This window comes from Myotis myotis, unplaced genomic scaffold, assembly GCF_014108235.1.
Source record: "Myotis myotis isolate mMyoMyo1 unplaced genomic scaffold, mMyoMyo1.p scaffold_m19_p_3, whole genome shotgun sequence".
Lineage (NCBI taxonomy): Eukaryota > Metazoa > Chordata > Mammalia > Chiroptera > Vespertilionidae > Myotis > Myotis myotis.
Window position 1 is genome coordinate 15,279,664 of NW_023416335.1, and position 19,986 is coordinate 15,299,649.

Consider the following 19,986-nt stretch of genomic DNA (forward strand, 5'->3'; position numbering starts at 1 on the left):
ATTCAAATATTTGCATCATCAACAACCGTCTGGCACTTTCTAAATTCTGTTTCATGGATGTATAAAATGAAGGCTGGGGAAAGATGTCAGTTAACTTTATGCTTTCTCTTTGCTAATAGAAAAAGCAAAATACAGTACACCATGGGAAAGACACTGTTGTAAGAATTACACAGCAGCCAGAGAGAGGAGAGGCTCCTGCCCTCCACGGCCAGCATTATATAGGCAATGATGAGCTGGGTGTGGGCCCAGGTGAGGGTTCTGTAGAGTAGCCTCATCGGCCAGGATCTGATAAACAAATTGGCAAAGGTGTGAATCAGGTAGTCAGCTTTCACCATCACAGCCCAGCAAAGGAAACCAAACACCTGTCCTGGGTGGAGTCCGTGCCACCAGGCGGAGAAGGCGAATGTCTGCAACAACGGCCAGGCCCTGCCCTGTTGGAATATGAGGCGTCTGAGCCACCGAGCTGTGCTTTGGTTCCATTTTCTCGTGAACAGGGATATCCTGTGGGTTGTTTCTAGCATCCAAATGTCCGCATCAGGGAGGTATCCCTCCTCGCCAGGGCTCTCGCCAAACTCAGATCCAAAGCCCGCAGCACAGAGGAGGGAGTCATCCAGGAGCCAGTGGGAGTAGTAGGTGAGTTTGAAGAGCCCAGCGGTGGACCACATGACATAGATGCACTGGAGTTGACGGCAGTCGGCCAGACCGGCTCCTGCACTCACCACCCACCTCATGACCACCATTAGGCACTCCAGTCCCAGAATCTGCAGACCCTTCCAGGTGAAAGCCCAGAAAGAGTACCTGGGACCCACAGAGCTGAACCCTTGAACACAAGCCTGAAATCTCTGGAAAGAACACAGAGGGCCTCCTAGGAGGCCAGGAAAAAAGAGCAAGTAGCTGAAATAGGGCAGTGCCCTACACAGATGCTCAGACAAAGAGCTCCTGCTCCTGATGTCTCGTGATGCTGCCTCCACCTTCCCCTCACAAATGTCCAGGGAGAGGGATGTGACCCTCTGGGTCAAGAGCATGAGGGAAGAAAGAGTGATGCAGAACCTGAAAGAGATAGCGTTTTTCATGTAAAAAACATTCCACATATATTTTATCCCATTCCAGCCCCTCACACATGACCCCACAAGCAAATAGGGGGTTCTGAACAATTAAGACCAATCTCATGGCCTGGAATACCCCCACAAAGACTTTTGAGTTAATTCAGAACCACAAGCTACTCTGGGAAGAATCAAAAGATAAATGGAGGGGGTTAATGGGGGGGATGAGGACACATTTGTAATACCTTAAATAATAATAATAATAATAATAAAAGTTTACAGACAAAAAAAAAGATAAATGGAGAAATTAATCAGTCAAAGAGGCAGATAAGAGAATGACAAGGAATATTGTGGGGAGGTATTGATTATAATATTTCTAAGAATGGCTTATAAAGATTAGGACCAGGGGCCTGGGAGAAATTTGCCATAGAAGCAACAAAAAGTAGTGAAAAGAATATAGAAAGTTGAAGATTGTAAAAATGAAACAACCCTGACCTTTTTAAAAAATATGTTTTTATTGATTTCAGAGAGCAGAAGGGAGAGGGAGAGAGAGAAACATCAGTGATGACAGAGAATCATTGATCAGCTGCCTCCTGCACACCCCCTACTTGGGATTTAGCCTGCAACCCAGGCATGTGCCCTGATCCGGAATTGAACAGTGACCTCCTGGTTCATGGGTTGATGCTCAACCACTGAGCCACACCGGCCAGGTCAATCCCTGACTTTTGCTGGCGATCTGTGCTGAGGAACGGTGAATCGAGCTAGAGGTTCAGTGTGTGCGCTGAGTCATTAACAACTGAGGTATGTTCTTAACCCAGTGATGGTGAACCTATGACACGCGTGTCAGAGGTGACACGCGAACTCATTTTTTTGGTTGATTTTTCTTTGTTAAATGGCATTTAAATATATAAAATAAATATCAAAAATATAAATCTTTGTTTTACTATGGTTGCAAATATCAAAAAATTTCTATATGTGACACGGGACCAGAGTTAAGTTAGGGTTTTTCAAAATGCTGACACGCTGAGCCCAAAAGGTTCGCCATCACTGTCTTAACCAATCACTTGAACTGTCCCTGCTTCACCATCACAAAGTGGAGAAGGTCCCACTGGCAAGATTATTGTGGAGAAAATGAAAATTAAGTGACATACTTGACGATCAGGAATGCTGTCCTATGGAGAGAAAATAGCATGCTTCCTAATCACTGTTGTTTTTGTGTGTGTGTCAGGATTTAAGGACCACTGGCCTCATTTGATTTATCCTAACAGTAAGCCAAGTAGCCTCCAAATGCCACCAACCCCTGTTCACTCACTTTCTGGTAAGTGCTGAATGTGTCCCCTACAGATTCACATGTTGAAATCCTAACCCTGGCACCTCAGAATGTGACTGTTTTTGGAGGTAGGGTATTTAAAGAGGTAATTATGTTAAAATGAGGTCATTAGGGTGGGCCCTAATCCAGTACGACTGTTATCCTTCTAAGACAGTGGTTCTCAACCTTGGCTGCACATTAGAATCACCTGGGAATCTTTTTACAATCCTGATTTCTGGGCCTCACCCTCTGGAAATTCTGTTTCTTTGTTATGGGGTGGGGCCACAACATTAGTAACAAAGAAACAGAATTTCCGGAGGGTGAGGCCCAGAAATCAGGATTGTAAAAAGATTCCCAGGTGATTCTAATGGGCAGCCAAGGTTGAGAACCACTGTTCTAAGAAGAGGAGATTATAACACAGACACAGAGGGAAGACCATGTGAAGGCACAGGGAGAAGGTGGCCCTCTGCAAGCCAAGGAGAGAGGCCTCAGAAGAAGCTGAACCTACCAACACCTTGATCTTGGACTTCCAGCCTCCAGAGGAAATAAATTTCTGTTGTTTAAGCCACCCGGTCTGTAGTACTTTGTTATGACAGTCAGAGCAAACTAGTACACCTTCCCATTTCAGCTCTGGCCCAACCTTGCTCCTGTCGGGCCAGATCCTGCTCAACTTGTTCCTCCTACTGAAATCCTACTCCATCACACCCCCATCTGTATCTTCACCCCCTCCTCCCCATCCACCTGCCATCTTGCCTTTTCTTCAGAGAAGCAAACCCTGAGGCTTTGGTAAAACAGAAATAAAGAAAAGGATTCTGAGTTTGATAGGGTTGGCAAAGTGAGTGAATCAATGACAGGTTGGAATCAGAGAGGTGACCCACCTCGACAGGTTAACGCCCCATTTCTCTGACCATGGACACATATCGATTGTGCTAACAGAGGGAGCCCGAAAAATAGGCCTCAAGATCGCAGCGATATTCTTCCCCCTAATCTTGGTGATGTCACTGACTCATGAAAACACTTTTCTAGGCTGTAATCAGCACCAATTTTTTCTTTTCTAGATTTTTCTTTCCTTCTTCTGAGAGGATGGAAAGGCGAGTCCCAGTGACAGTACAACTCTTGCACAGCAGGTGCCATGGGAAAGGCAGCAAAGGTTTACAGTGGATTTCTACCTTCCCTGTCCTGCTAAAGGGGAGGGCAGGCTGCTGGCTGCGTGTCTAAACCACCCACACGAGGTGAGCAAACTGGGCTTAGTCACTTCCAGGCAGCCTCGTCTGTGTGCCCTGGGACTCCTGGGTCAGCCTCCTTCTCTGGCACAATGGCAATTACTGCTAAGTGCCAGACTGTGCTTCATCGGTGACACATGGTAGTTATTAACAGTCATATAATTACATTTAATTCATTATCTCTAACATAAGAAAGGGTCTTGCAAGATAGGTTTTTTTTACACTCCTCCACCACCACACTTTTTCTTCTTCTTCAGAAAAAGAAGCTGAGGCCAGGAGAGGTTAACTGACTTGCTCGAGGTCACACTGCTCAAATGTGGAAGAATTTGGATTCAAGCTCAACGCCCAGTTCTGCTACCACAGTGCAAACAACCCCCTTGGACCGCTCAGGACAAGCACATGGCTGAACTGCTTTACCTCGTGGAAGGAGGTTCCTGCAGGTAATACTCAGTATAGTGCAAACCCAGGTGACACAGCGTCTGCCAGCTCATCTGAAAGAGGAAAGCCCACCTGTGGACCTCCTGTGGGCCGAGTGAGTAGATCAGAACCACGGTGCCCAGAGCAGGGATGAAGACAAGCACAGCAAAGGAACCCATAGCAGCCAAGGCCAGGGCCCCTCCTCCAGCCAGGAGAAAGAGGTGCCTGAAAGAAGAAGGACAGACAGCCCGTGAGACTGACTGAGAACACTGCGACACATGAGCCGCTTCAGTCACTCTGGGTGACTCAGTTGAAGCAGGCCTCACAGAACACCTAAAGAAGTCATACTGTTATCACTCCCAAACCTGCCTTTGGTTCTTCTGAAGGGAAAGACCACGGGAGAAAGAGCCAGAGTCCCTTTGTGAACGACTACCCCAGGAGCTCAATCTTGACTCCTGCTTTAGTGACCCTGGGATATACAGAATAGGGAATATAGTCAACAATATTGTAATAAGTATGTATGCTGTCAGATGGGTACCAGATTTATGGGGGTTCTAACTTAGTGAGTTATATAATGCCTAATCACTGGGTTGCACCCCTGAAACTAATATAATATTGTATGTCAGCTGTAATTAAAAAATAAAAAAATATTTAAAGTACAAAAATGATTCTCTCTCATCATTGGTGTTTCTATCTCTCACTCCCTCTGCCTTCCTCTCTGAAATCAATAATAATAAAAAAAGTGTGATTATATTTAACTAGAAGCCCAGCGTGTGAAATTGTACAGCCCCACCCACCTATGCCGGTCTTTGGTCATTATGGCGTTAGGGCTGCTGGGTTTTTATAAGATAGACCTTCACATCTGCACTGCAATCTATGCCATTTGACCTACCATAACATTCACAGATGTATGGACACAATCAGCCATCACACCTACCTGGCACGAGTGGGAAATGAATCCGTGCTGCAGAGACAATTAAACAGAAGTGCAAAGGGAAAAGCAGTCCCTTGGTAAAGGGAGACGGGATGGAGGAAAAACAGCCGAAGCCAACCCATTATGAACTGGCACAGAAGACACTGTCCTTTCCAGAGTCCTTAACTGGTGCCTTCCTGCAGCAGAATCCTCAACCAGGCTCCCTGATCTTTTTATAAGGTACAGGAAGGCCTGGGTGAGCAAAAGGCAAACAAAAGCACTAGGGGTAACAGCATAAACGTTGGTTTTCTGATAAGAGGAACTGCACTATAGAAACCAAAACATTATTTGTGGTTATATTACTTAATAATGACATGTACTAAAAACACTGCTTTCAAAAGTTCTGGTTTTGTTTAGTTTACATATCACAGTATTTGTCTTTCCAGCCATCTGACTGTCATATTTTCTTCACTAAGTTAAGGAAAGATCTTATTTTCCAATTGTGAACAGACAATTCTGCAGACTGGGGGAAAGGGAACAAGGACATGAGTATGAGGAAGGGAGTTGGGTTCTCAAAGAGTGAGAAGATCCCCCCTCCCAACTCCCACTGCCCTCCTTATGTTCTTTTTTCTTTTTCTTTTTTTTAAATCCTCACCTGAGGATATTTTTTCCATTGATTTTTTTTTTTAAGAGAGTAGAAGGGAGGGGAAGAGAAAGAGAAAAACATCAATGTGAGAGAGACGTATCAATTGGTTGCCCCCTGCATGCGCCCTGACTGGTGCTGGGGATGGAGCCTGCATCTGGGGTAGGGCCCTTGACCAGACTGAACCCTCGACCCTTGGGTCTTCAGGCCAAACCGGCTAGGGCTCTTTTTTTTTCATAGTATCTGTTACCACCCCCTTATAAATCTACTTCTCAGTTTATTGCTTGTCCCCCTGCTACAAATGTGAGCTCTACAAGGAAAAGCCTTTGTTTTGCTTCTTGCTGTATCCCCAGCACATAGAACAATGCTAGGCACATACTATGTACTCAGTAAATATCTGTTAATAAAAAGGCAGAGAAGCCTCTAACTCAGTGGTTCTCAACCTTGGCTGCACAGTAAAATCACCTGGGAATCTTTTTAAAATCCGGGCCCAGAAATCAGGATTTTAAAAACATTCCCAGGTGATTCTAATGTGCAGCCAAGGTTGAGAACCACTGCTCTAACTCGTCTGCTTCTGCGTTAAACCACCTGCCTGCACTGTTTCTGCCATCTGAGCAAGCCCTTATAGAGGAGTTCCAGTCTTGTTTCAACCAACAAGACTGAGACTGTCCCACAGTTCTGACCTATCAGAGTGGCTCCATTCTGATCAGGGGCGGGGACTTATGTCTATATAAGCCAGCTCCCCTCTGGCTCCAGCGTTTCATTTTTCACTGAAGACTACCTTTCTCCAGGTGGAGCGCAGCAGAGCTGCCTAGCTGAAAGGGGGCCTGACCTCAGGGCCTCCTGGCCCCGAAGCAGCCTCACGACCTGGCTGTACTACTTAGCTGTTTCACAGTCGTGCTGTTTTTACTGGTACAGCCATGCTGTATTGCCCTGGAGCTCCATGAGGTTTCCTTCTTCACGGAACCCCAAACTGTGGATTCCTGTTGGCTTTGAACTGGTACCAACTACCTTTGACAGTAGCCATAAGGGGTCAAAGGTTCCTTATCCCCCACCCTTTTATACTTTCTCTTCCCAAGTCACATGTCCAGGATTCTAGGAAATCCCACTTTACTGACACCAACTGTAATGAAAAAAAAAAAACAAAAAACTGAAACACAGAGTATGTGACATCTGAGACATAAAGGGTCTAAAGGGAGTGGGGCAAAGGACAGGTGGAAGCCATCTGGGGTGGAAAGTCAGCTTGGCTTCTTTGAGAATGAAAGTGTGATTAGAGAAAGAGGAAGAGGAACATGAAATTAAAGAAGAGAGAAGTAGGCAAGTGTAGGATCTAGGCCAGAGATTGGTTATGGAAAGAAGTTTGGATTTTATTTTTAATTTTTTTTTTTTTCAGAGAGGAAGGAAGAGGGAGAGAGAGATAGAAACATCAATGATGAGAGAGAATCACTGATTGGCTGCCTCCTGCATGCCTTACACTGGGGGTCAAGCCTGCAACCCACATATGTGCCCTGACCAGGAATCAAATCATGCAGTTCATAGGTCAAGGCCCAACCACTGAGCAACCCAGGCTGGCCTGGATTTTAAAAGGAATAGGAAGTAAAAACCAAACTGGATTTGGTTTTTAAAGCATGATTTTAACTACAGGCTTGGATGGGGTGTGGGTAGGCGTGGTGGGGTGACTTTAAAGGTGAAGGGTGGAAGGAGCAGACAATAGGGGAGCTGAGATTACATTAAAGAAGTGATAGAGTAAATGATGCAAAGTGGAAGCATGACAGACACCAGATATAGGACCAGCAGAACTTGCTGGTGAATTATAGATGGAGAGGTGAGGCGTGCCTAGAACAAGCATGTCAAACTCGTGGCCCGCAGGCCGCATGCAGCCCACAATGAGTATTTTTGAGGCCCAGCCAATATAACGGTATGTAAGAAACATTTTAATAAAAATTCCATAACTTAATTTTTACAATATCCTGTTATACATAATTATTAATAACGAACTACAATGCTCGCTAATGACTGGTTACTAGGATCGTATTGCATTCATTTCCCTTCCGTGCCTTCTGCGCAGGCGTACCATTTCTCTCCACTAATACTAGCAGCAAATATTTTAGCAGCCAACTGCCACCTCATTAGTCTTGTACTGACTTGCTTGGTGTGCACAACAGGAAATATTTCGCTTTCGGAGAACAAGAAAACTGGTTTACTTGCGTTATGCTTATTAATTTGTGCAGCTATTCAGTGCCTGATAAGTTAATGTTCAAGGAAAAATATTAATTTTTATTAAAACGTTCTATTATTTTATGTTAACAATTACTCATTTCAGTCCTTTGTATTTAGCATGTCTCTATTGAAATAAACCTACGTATCTATGAAAATTGAAGCTTTTGTTTTTTTGCGGCCCACATAAACTTAAACCTTGTTTATTTGGCCCGTGTTAGCCTTTGAGTTTGACATGCTTGCTTTACTGAGATGGAGATCAAAGGACCAAACTGGTTGAAGAGAGGACTAGACATAAATCTGTTCTGGACTTTCCAGGTTTGATAAGACTTTGAGGCAGTAGGCAATTGAATAATCAGGCGTGAAGTGCAGTAAAGGATTAACCCGAGAAAGCCAGCAGGTAAAGGTACTTAATTTGTAGGATTGACGGCCTCGTTGAGGAAGAGGTAAACTCACTGAGCAAGAAAGGGGCCCAAGGGTTAGCAGAAAGAATCTTAAAGAATGGAAACTGGAAAGAAGACTGAAAATGAATGGTGGGGTATAATGAGGTCATAATGATGATTGTTGGATTGGATTAAATGACCGTTTTAAATCTGAGTCTATCGATCCCTAGATTGAGTTGAAATCAGCGGGTGACCATACACCTCCCAGAACAAGCCGACTCACCCAGGCAGCAGAGGAGGGGCGAGCCCCACTCTGGCCCCGCCCCCGCCCCGCCCCCGCGGGCAGGCCCCGCCCCGCCACCTTCCAATCCTGCCAGGCTATCCAATCGCTTGTCGAGATCATCGCTTTTCTCAGGCGCTTGTGTCGATCTGGGTTCCAATTGGAGAGGGGGCCCAACCATGGCGGAGAAGACTCAAAAGAGGTGGGTCTGCTGTTTGAGAAGAGCCTGCTCTCCGCTCTCCGCTCTCTGCAGAGATGGAACCTGTTCTGATCGCCAGTGGCGGGGACTGAGATGGAGTCTTATCCCCGGCACTCGGCCTGGATGGTTCCTAAAGCCCAGGCCTCGCTTCCGCGGACGGAGGAGGCGACCGAATAGGGATCGGGAGGCCTGGGAAGGGATGCGGAAGCGGGGCCGGGAAGGGTCGGTTCTTCCATCCCCGGCCCGCCTCGCTGTCCCTCCTCCACGCGCCTGCGCGAAGGGGTCGGGGCCTGGGGCGTGGGGCGTGGGGTGTGGGGCGTGGGGCGTGGGTGAGGCAGGCGGGGGCCGTGAGGGGAGCGGGGTCGCCTCTTCCCTTCCGCTGCGCTTGGGGCCGCCGATCACCGACGGCTCGGAGCTGCCTTCTCGGGTGTGTGTTCGCAGACGCCCACGTTGGCGCTGGCCGCACCCCGGCCCCGCCTGCCTGTCGTGGGCGGTGTGTTGGTGTAAACCCGTCCACGGTCACTCGTCCGAAAGGGGCCGCGCCCGGCCGAGAGCTGAGCCGTGCCGCCCCGCGTGGATCAGCTCCTCTACGTGCGGGGGGCGGCCATTGTGGCGTCTCCAGCAGTCGCGTTGCTAGGAGCTGCCGGTGGAGGAAGGGAGCACTTGGGTGCGACCAATGCTCGGGTTAAACTGTGTCCAAAAGCAGCCTCTGCTGACTCTTCTTGGAAAAGAAAGCCGACAGACTTAAAATGTAGCTTGTTCTTCTACTTACGCAGGTAACCAACTTTTTTCATGAGCTACAGAGGAGCAGACCTACGACTGTTACTATAGAGCAGTGTACGGCGGAGATGCAGGTGTTTCTTGTTGACTGATTTTAATAGATCGTGGCTCAGCCTCCTCCCAGCTGCCTGCTGCTCCCCTGCCCGCCACGCAGGGGCAGTGTGTCCACCCGGAGACGTTTGGACCCTGTTTTAGTGGATTTGAGGGTGAATTTAATTACTTCCTGCCGCACAGAGAAGTATGCTGATTGTGACACAAACTTCACCTGGGGCGCTTAGGCATGAAACTGAAGACAGAGGGGGACTTGTGAATTGCTCCTGTCTTCACTTGTCCAGGACAAATCCAGTGTTAGATAATGCTCTTGTCATAAGAAATCATAGAGGGAGGCTGAGGGAATGGGAAGTTGGAATGGGAAGTAAGCTGTAAAACAAGAGGCATTTATAAAGCCGAATGTATTTGACCATGGCCTAATCCAATACATAGTTTAGCACACAAACCCACTCTAAATGAAAGGCATTAGAGAATTACCATTTACAAATGGTAATACATTCAAGGATCACGCCTCTCAAAGGAAAAATACCCAGCACGACAGGTTCTTTCCAGAAAACTTTCAACAGGAACGAGGTGATTGGTGCCAGGATAATGATGCCCCCCCCCCCCCCCCCCCCCAGTGAACTTTCTTCAAGAAATGTCTCCTCTCTGGGTTTCAGTTTCCTCATCTGCAAAATGGGAGATTATTTTCTGAGTTAGGTTACTGAAGTTTTTCTTTCTTACTCAGTGGAAAGGTTCTATATTTTCTGTGATTTCAGCAGAGTCAAGTGGCACATCGTAACCCAGATAGATCGCTTTTCAAATTTCATTAACTTGAGCCTTGTACAAAGCGTATGTCCAAATGATGGAAATACATGTAGCTGTGCCTTATCTCACAAACACTTTTTGAAGTTAGACCCAGGGATTATTCGGGTTTTTTTTGTTTGATATATAGACTTTTTTGCTTAGAGCTTTAAAAATATTTTGTGGTAGAAAGTTTTTTTAAAAAAATATATTTTTATTGATTTCAGAGAGGAAGGGAGAGGGATAGAAAGATAGAAACATCAATGAAGAGAGAGAATCATCCATCAGCTGCCTCCTGCACTCCCCCTACTGGGGATCGAGGCTCCAACTCAGGCATGTGCCCTTGGCTGGAATCGAACCTAGGACCCCCCAGTCCGCAGGCGGAGGCTCTATGCACTGAGCCAAACCGGCCAGGGCTGGCAGAAAGTTTTGTTCACTGAAATTTGTAGAAGAAACATTTGTGTATGTCTTTCTTTATCATCAGTAGGGAAGTTGATGTGATTTAAAATATTTTTGGTGTTACTTTGCACTTATATTGCAATATTTGGGGGGACTCTGTAATATGAATAATGGAGAGACATGTTAAAGAATTTGTACCCTGCTTGCTTAAACATTAATATTTATAGAACTTATAAAATAATATTGAAATGAGTGATTCATTGCGATCTAGATTTCTGGTCCTTGCTGGTGGTAAAATATTTGCTGAAATGAGAAAAGAACTTTTTGAAAATTTATAAGTCAAGGCAGTAACATTTTGGTCAAGAAAGCTTCAATGGTTTCACATACAGGTTTTAATAATTTTTTAAAATGCAAAATTCATGGCTTAGAAGATAATTTAATACCTTTTGTTGGTCTTATGAAGCTAGAACAAGGCAAGGCTGTCTGGTCTCCTAACTCCTTCTTAATATTGTACTGGAAGTCCTAGCCAGAGCAGTAAGAAATAATATGCATACAAATTGCAAGAAAAAGAAATAATATGCATACAAATTGGAAAAAGAACTAAAACTGTCCCTATGCACCAAACACAAAAGTTTTTACATGGAAAATTCCAGAGAACCTACCAGAAAAGCGACTTGAATTGTGTGGGTTTAGCAAGGTCACAGGGTACAAGGTCAATATACGAAATTATTGTATTTTTATAACGTACTAGCAATGAACAACTAGAAATCAAAATTTTGAATAATCCAAATAGAATTCTAAAGTCAAAATACTAGTATCTAAAATGGTATTATTTCACAGAAGCTGAGAGTAGATTTAATACCATGAATAATAGCATTGCCACTAAGAAAAATTCTTTGCATAATGTGAACAAGTTACTTAATGACTGTCAATTTAATGGGAAAGTCATTTGGTGCAATTTATATCAGCACAAGACTCGGCTAGGGCAGCATTTAGCTAGATTCAGCTGTGTCAAACAAAAGATCAGGGCAGAATATCAATATTTGTTTTAAATAGTTTGAACTATAAGTTATATCATTCGATAAGCAGTTTTATATGCAGTTAGAAAATAAATAGGAACATTTATGCATTACACTGATTTTTATATTAATATTACCTTGCTGGTTAAATAATTTGAATATACATTCTTTCCCCCCCTTTTTTTACAAAAATAGTGGCATAGCATATAAACTGTCCATTTTTTGGCTTTGCTTTGCTTTTTAACTTTTATTTTATTTTATTATTATTATTTTTTTAATCCTCAAGGATATTTTTTCCACTGATTTCCAGAGAGAGAAGAGGGAGGGAGAGAGAGAGGGAGAGAGAGAGAGAGAGAGAGAAACATTGGCATGAGAGAGACACATTGATTGGTTGCCTCCCGCATGCACCCCTACCGGGGCTGGGGAACCTGCAACCAAGGTATGTGCTTTTGACTGGGAATCGAACCCAAGACCAATTGGTCTGCTGGCTGATGCTCTAACCACTGAGCAACCAGCCAGGCTGGCTTTGCAATTTTTTACTTCACTTAGTCTGGAGATAATTTTAAATCTTTACATAAAGAATTATTCTTTTTTAATGATTGTATATTAGCCCATAGTATACTATAATTTATTAACCAGCCCCCTACTAATAGATATCTCTGTTTTCAGATTTTTGGTGCTGGTGTTGAAAGAAAAGGATCCAAAGTCTCTTTTTCTCTTAAGCATTGTAATTAATAAGGGCTCATATATGACTTTAGCCTAATGTATAGTATGCCAGCTGAAAAGTTGATAATATATTAAACCTTATCCTCTTACAATGTACTTTGCATTTATCTATCAATTTTTTTCTTAGCCTTTTTTCATCACAGTGTCAGGATGGCTTCTATAACAATATTTGTAAACCTTACCCGTGCTAAATGTTACCTTTTTTCTTCCTTCAGTGTGAAGATTGCTCCTGGAGCCGTTGTGTGTGTAGAAAGTGAAATCAGGGGCGATGTAACTATAGGTAAGAAAATAGTTTCCTAGTGTTGTTTCTCAAGAAGTGATGTGATTTAATTTCAGTATTTTACAGTAATTTGGTAGTTTATTTGTCTTGTTTCGCTGACGTCCTACTTTTGACAAAACAATGTCTTTTCTCCCTTAAGTGTTTTATGTTTCTAAAAGAATGCAATGTGATGGAGTCTCTATTTAAACTTCTATCTGATAAACTAATGAAGCAATTTAAGTTATTCAGTTTACATCTATTGTGTGCTAGTATAGGGATACAGCAATGAATATAGCAGAAAAATTTACTGCTGGTTTTGGAGCTTACGTTCTACTGGGCGATTATTAACGTGTGAGCCATGAAGTTTGACAGACTTGGGTGAACATCCTTGCACTTGACTTGTTGGGTTAACTTGGACTTATTACTTAACCTCAGTAGCCTTCATTTTCCGCATGTGTGTCTCAGAAGGGGTTCAGCTGCGTGTAGGGGTGGCTTAAACATGCAAAGGTTTGCCTTCACCGGGTGGCTCAGTTAGTTGAAGTGTTGTCTCATATACCAAAAACGTTGCGGGTTCAACTCCCGGTTAGGGCATATACCTAGGTTTCTCGGGGTGCTTATGGGAGGCAACCAGTCTATGTCTCTCACATCAATGTTTCTCTCTCTCTAAAAATTAATAAAAACATACCCTCGGTGAGGATTAAAACAAAAACATGGAGAGGTAGGTAGGCAATTCAGGGCCGGTCAGTTGATTGTCCAGGAGTCCCAGCTTTGCAGGCCAGGATGTGATGACTTAAAGTATCAAGTGTGACGTTAAGAAAGGGGAGGCGTGGAGACAAAAGAGTGTACCTCTCAGCTGAGTCAGCTCCCTTTAAAATGCCATTCCGAAAGGTCACCCTTCTTTGTGGTCTAATGCCTTGGACTTAGTCCTATGGACACATGTAGCTGCAGGGAAGGCTGGGGAATATAGTCTTAACTCATCCTTTTGCTTCCCTTAATAAAACAGGATTCTGTTACAAGGAAAAGGCAAGAATGGATATCCAGTGGCAACTAGCAGTTACTGTCACATGCAGAATAGGAGTTCCTACCTCCTAGGCTTTTGAAGGATTAAATAAGAGAATATTTGGGCAAGTGATTACCTGGAGCCTAACACATAGTGAGCACTCAGTGAAAGTTAGCTAACATATCAAACTGATAAATCTTATCAGTGTAGCCTTGCCAGAGGTCAATTCCAACATTAAAACAAATGAACAATTCAACCTGTGACAACTTACACGCACATGACTAAATTCCCCCAGGTTCTTTTACATGTTTTTACTGGATATGGTCCCCAGAGTAGAGGTAACGTGAATTAAGTACATTTTTAGAAAGAAAATGTGCCTTTTCCCCTTATAGTAACAGTATATTTCTTTAATAGGAAAAAAACATAAATTTTAGTAAGATTAATCTTTCAACCAATTTAGACATCATGTCATATAAAACTAGTAAAGATTGTGCCAGTTGTTAAGGAACATCATTAGGAATTTGCCAGGTTGTATTTACTTTAAATTGACTGAATTTCAAAGTTTAGAAGGTGACCCTGTTTATTTTCAGTGCTATGTTAACTCTTTGTTAACTCTTCAACAACCTGCAAACTCTGTATGAGGAAAAATTTTGAGGCCATATGTTTATGAAAACACTCTTCTACATTATTTCTATTCTGGTATTTTTATGGTTTCATCATGATTTGAGTTATCTTATTAGCTCACAAGATATTCTGTAATTAGGAGGACAGTAACACTAAAATAATGTCGTTATTTGTATAAACTTTTCCTTTCATTCTACTAGTCCATTTTAAAGAATAAGTATACAAAAAATTTTTAAAGAATAAGTGTACAATATCTACTATTGTCTATAGATATCTCTACAGGCATACATGCACAGACAAGTATACCTATATATATTTGTGTGTGTATTTCATATTTGAAATAACTCCTATTTTTTGCAGAAGCTTCTCTAGAATAGCAGTAGAGGCTTTATCCCATGAAAAGGAAAGGTCAACACTGGACCACTGCGTAGGATTGGGGCATGAGGGTCTCAGGAGTCAGCACTCCCTCTTCTGTTTCTCCCTCTCTCTTTTGCTACTTTGTGCTCCTCCCCTTTCTTTATCCCTATTATCCTCCTACTTCCCCCAAAAGGTTGAAATTATGTAAGTCAATACAGTGATTAAATCTTTCCATACACTATTTGACCACTAGCTGATAGGGTACAGCTCTGATGGTTAAAATATAAAATGACAATTCAACACAGATTTTCAGTGATGGATTATAACATAAGAAGTAATATATATATATTTTTTAATACATTTTATTGATTTTTTACAGAGAGGAAGGGAGAGAGATAGTTAGAAACATCGATGAGAGAGAAACATCGATCAGCCGCCTCCCCGCACATCCCCCACTGGGGATGTGCCCGCAACCCAGGCACATGCCCTTGACCGGAATCGAACCTGGGACCCCCCAGTCCGCAAGCCGACGCTCTATCCACCGAGCCAAACCGGTTTTGGCAGAAGTAATATTTTTTTAAAAAATGGATCTAAGTTCATATTTGTTGTGTTTATTTTTGACCCACTTTTTTAAAACAAGAAAATTTGCTCAAATACTTTATAGAAATATATCTACTTTAAAAATTAAGGAAAAGATTCAGAAGTGATATAGTTACCCATTGTCCTATCTTCCACAATTCTGGTCTCATTTTCATTATACGTGTTTCTTACCTTTAATTGTACATATAAATATGGAAATTTTCCAGAATTGATATTTAGATAGTCATTTCTGTCATTGTTATATTTGGTATAAAATATCTTCATTCTAAAAAAAAACAAATAAATAAATAAAATAAAATATCTTCATCCTTTGGCTACTATTTTTTAAATAATTTTTAAAATTGATTTTAGAGAGAGAAAAAAAGGGGAGAGGAAAAGAGAAAGAAAGAGAGAGAAGCATTGATTTGTTGTTCTATTTATTTATGCATTCATTGGTTGCTTTTTAAAAAAATTTTTTTAATCCTCACTCAAGGATATGTTTTTTTAATTGATTTTTAGAGAGAGAGAAAGGAAGAGAGAAACATCGATTGGTTGCCTCCCATATGTGCCCGATCCAGGTTCAAACCCACAGCCTAGGTATGTGCCCTGACCTGGATTCAAACCTCAACCTTTGCCGGGAGCCAGTCCATGCTTGCTGTTTCAAGGGTCCTGGCATATATGGCATACTGTTCTTAATATGTTTGCTCACCTTCTTGGCACTATGTGTTTTAACCAAGGTCTCTGAGAAAGGTTGTTTCCCCAGGTAGGGATTTTCCCCTGAAGTTAGGGAGGGAATAAAACCTCTTAACTAAGTGCCAGGCGGGTAATTAATCTCTTTAACTATGAACAATCATGCTTAAGCTACATAATCTTTACTCCCTGGAATGGAGATAAGAAACGCCCTAACCTTTGTAATAGAGATTGATAGGATTGAATCAACTGGTATAAATACAGATGTAATAAGACAGCAAGACTCAGAACTTAGAATACAGAACCAGGAGAGATGGAACCGAGGCACAGAACCTACACAGAACGTTCTCTAGAGACAGAAGAACTTCGCTGGAGAGAACATGGCAAAAGTTCCTGGACAGAAACTGGCCTCAGAACCTAGAGACAGAACCTAGCGAGAGAACATGGCAAAAGATCCTGGACTGAACCTGACTACAGAAATGGGCAAGAGAACCTGACTAGAACCTGGTGACTGAACCTGGCTGGAGAACCTGGACTGAACCTGGCTGGAGAACCTAGCAAGAGAACATGGACACAGACCCTGGCAGGAGATCCAAAGCAGAACTTCGCTGGAGATCCAGACCAGAACTTGGCTGGAGATCCTGGCTGGAGATCCTGGCTAGGCTGCTGATCAACTGAACACTGTCTCTGTGTCATTCCTTCTTCGCCGACTCCATCCACACCTTTGGGGACCCCTGGACCCGCTGGGGTTGGACACCGGCATATGGCGCCCGAACAGGGACCCCTAGGTAAGCCCCACTCTTGGGATGGATAGGATTCCACCGTAGAAGGAGGGTGGATAGTCTTTGCCCCACAATCGGGACGGATCGGACTCCACCATAGGAAGAGGGTGGATAGTCTTCGCCGACTCCGTCCACACCTTTGGGAACCCCTGGAACAGGATTCCCCTAGGTAAGCCCCCCCCCCCATTGAGAACCCCCACGTTCGGGACGGATAGGACTCCACCAGGGTGCTGCAAACCCCCCTATAGAGGATAAGTAGGGTAAGAAGGTGGATAGTACAAAACTTAGATTGAGAAGATGTGCCATACTGAGTCCAAAGGAAGAAGACTCTGTATTGATCTTTTAACACATATGCTTGCTAGCAGAGGTATTAAGGTTACTCCCAGTCAGATAGGATGTTTTATACAAGAAGTATGTCCATGCTTTTCTGAGGGAGGAAAGGTAAATGTAAAGGCATGGGAGGAGGTAGGCCCAAGGAGCCTTATCCTTAACCCCACTGCAGCCTTTCCACCCCGGGAAAGTGCAGGATTGGCAAGCTCTCCCTGGGGTGATAGATCAGGACTCAGGTAATAGCAGAAAGCGCCAATCCTATTCTTAAAATGGATACAAGAGAGCATTTCAGGGTTTTCTTTTTAATGCCCGCTTTTAAAAAATAAAAAAGGGGGAATTTGCCGGGAGCCGGTCCGTGCTTGCTGTTTCAAGGGACCTGGCATATATGGCATACTGTTCTTAATATGTTTGCTCACCTTCTTGGCACTATGTGTTTTAACCAAGGTCTCTGAGAAAGGTTGTTTCCCCAGGTAGGGATTTTCCCCTGAAGTTAGGGAGGGAATAAAACCTCTTAACTAGTGCCAGGTGGGTAATTAATCACTTTAACTACGAACAATCATGCTTAAGCTACATAATCTTTACTCCCTGGAATGGAGATAAGAAACGCCCTAACCTTTGTAATAGAGATTGATAGGATTGAATCAACTGGTATAAATACAGATGTAATAAGACAGCAAGACACAGAACTTAGAATACGGAACCAAGAGAGACAGAACCTAGGCACAGAACCTACACAGAACGTTCTCTAGAGACAGAAGAACTTCGCTGGAGAGAACATGGCAAAAGATCCTGGACTGAACCTGACTACAGAAATTGGCAAGAGAACCTGACTAGAACCTGATGACTGAACCTGGCTGGAGAACCTAGCAAGGGAACATGGCTACAGAACCTGGCTGGGGAATCTAGCAAGAGAACATGGACACAGACCCTGGCAGGAGATCCTAAGCAGAACTTCGCTGGAGATCCAGACCAGAACTTGGCTGGAGATCCTGGCTGGAGATCCTGGTAGGCTGCTGATCAACTGAACGCTGCCTCCGTGTCATTCCTTCTTCCCCGACTCCGTCCACACCTTTGGGGACCCCTGGACCTGCTGGGGTTGGACCCCGGCATCTGGCGCCCGAACAGGGACCCCTAGGTAAGCGCCCCGCACTCGGGACGGATAAGACTCCACCGTAGGAAGAGGGTGGATAGTCTTTGCCCCACAATCGGGACGGATCAGACTCCACCATAGGAAGAGGGTGGATAGTCTTCGCCAACTCCGTCCACACCTTTGGGGACCCCTGGACCTGCTGGGGCTGGACCCCGGCAAACCTTTTGGTGTATAGGATGCTCCAACCAACCAAGCCTCCTGGTCAGGGCCATTGGTTGCTTCTTGTATGTGCCCTGACCAGGAGATCACACCCACAACCTTGGCGTATCAGGACGATGCTCTAACTGAGGTAGCTGGCCAGGGCATCCTTCGGCTACTAAATATCATTGCTGATCATACCTAAATATCATTGCTGATCAAGTTCATCCTATCATGTTGATGGCATATCCCAATGGAGATGGCTTCTTCCAACAAGACAATGCGCCATGCCACGGTGCTCATACTGTGCAGGAGTGGTTTCAAGAACATGAGGGAGACTTTACCTTGCTTAGGTGGCCCCCACAATCACCAGATCTCAATCCAATTGAGCATTTGTGGGATGAAGTTAAAAGAGCCATCAGGCAGCTCTCTACAACCATCAAATCTCACAGAACTGGACAGTGCTATTCATCGGGCATGGTGTCAGATTCCTTGCGTCACCTTTCAACATCTCGTGGAGTCAATGCCAAGAAGAATCGCCGCAGTATTGAAGGCAAAAGGTGGCCCAACGAAGTACTGATGGGGTGGTCATAATAATCTGGCCACTCAGTGTATAACTTTTTATCCCCTTGTTGGTTATACTCTTACTATATTATACCATTCTGAAATATTTTTTTGGGGAAAAATTGTTTTCCTTTGCTATGTTTCAGTGTAGTAGGACCTAGTCTTCTATTTCCCTAGAAAATCAGGTATTTGTTTAAACAAAGAAACTAGTCCGAAGCTTTGAAGTGTTTTCCTTAACCAGAAACCCCATGACTCCAGATTGTTCTGGAGCTGCTTCATTAGAGGCTGCTAGGAACAGACCTTGGGAAAAATAACAGCTCTCTTGTTAATTGTAATTTGGGTAAATAAGGTTTCATAACACCAAGCCTGTTTTTAATTAGGCTGCCTTGATTTATGGGCCGTGCATTATTTCCTGTAGATTTTATTTTGAATGATGAAAATATTTCAGAAAAGTACCACTAGGCACAGTCCTGTAGTCCCATAATAGGGTGAAAGGCCGTCTCCTGGGTCAGGACCAGGCTTGGTTGGGACATAATCGTGTGAAGGCAGAACTTGGCACAGTGGGAAAGCTCTGTGATGGAAGCACTTTGTCCCACTTTATTCTGTCTTTCTCTTCATTATAGTTTTTAATTTAGATCAAAAGCTTCCCTTTTATTGTGGAAATCTTTTTCCATAAGGCAGAACAGTGGCTTTGACTTGAGAAATTCATGGACTACAAAGCAGTACTTACAGGTACTTCAGCTTACAGGTCAAAGGAATCATTTTAATTTTCAAAAGAAAGCTTGTGGCTTTTTCAGCTATTTATTGACATATGAAAACGAACTCAAAGATTGCTTTCTGTGGCAAGGATAGAGAGGAAAAATGTCCTTAACCATATGAGGAGAATGGAAATTTGATGCAAGGAATGTCTTTCTGGCTATGCTGCATCAAGCCCAGCCAACCATTTAGAAAAATATTTCATGGGCCAGTAGGGCAGCTCCAACTCTAGACACGTTTATCCAAACAAGGAGATAAGCCAAATAGGGTTTCACCACATGTGGTAAGAAAATAGACAAACTACTCTGCCAGAAAGAGCCCAAGAAGGTTCACAACAGTTTTAAAAAAACCCAAAACTTTCCATGGTGACAG

At 43.6% G+C, this 19,986-nt stretch overlaps 2 protein-coding genes across 4 annotated transcripts in view; one reads left to right on the top strand and one right to left on the bottom strand.

Moving 5' to 3' along the window:
• Positions 1-8,598, bottom strand: MBOAT4 (membrane bound O-acyltransferase domain containing 4). Of its 2 annotated transcripts, none has more exons than XM_036299598.1 (3): positions 8,510-8,598; positions 3,993-4,217; positions 1-1,050 (listed from the first exon to the last, which is right to left on the bottom strand). In XM_036299598.1, the coding sequence occupies exons 2-3, from the start codon at positions 4,169-4,171 to the stop codon at positions 87-89; spliced, it is 1,143 nt and encodes a 380-aa protein (XP_036155491.1). In that variant the 5' UTR covers positions 4,172-4,217; positions 8,510-8,598; the 3' UTR covers positions 1-86. The 2 variants fall into 2 exon arrangements, with proteins under 2 accessions (XP_036155491.1, XP_036155492.1); XM_036299599.1 differs by lacking the exon at positions 8,510-8,598 and adding an exon at positions 4,930-5,565.
• The window catches only part of DCTN6 (dynactin subunit 6), a 23,849-nt gene continuing 12,374 nt past the window's right edge, over positions 8,512-19,986 (top strand). For both annotated transcript variants that reach the window (XM_036299600.1, XM_036299601.1), the window contains exons 1-2: positions 8,512-8,630; positions 12,601-12,665. In XM_036299600.1, coding sequence (XP_036155493.1) covers positions 8,608-8,630; positions 12,601-12,665 — 88 coding nt within the window. In that variant the 5' untranslated portion in view covers positions 8,512-8,607. The remainder of the gene's footprint in view (positions 8,631-12,600; positions 12,666-19,986) is intronic.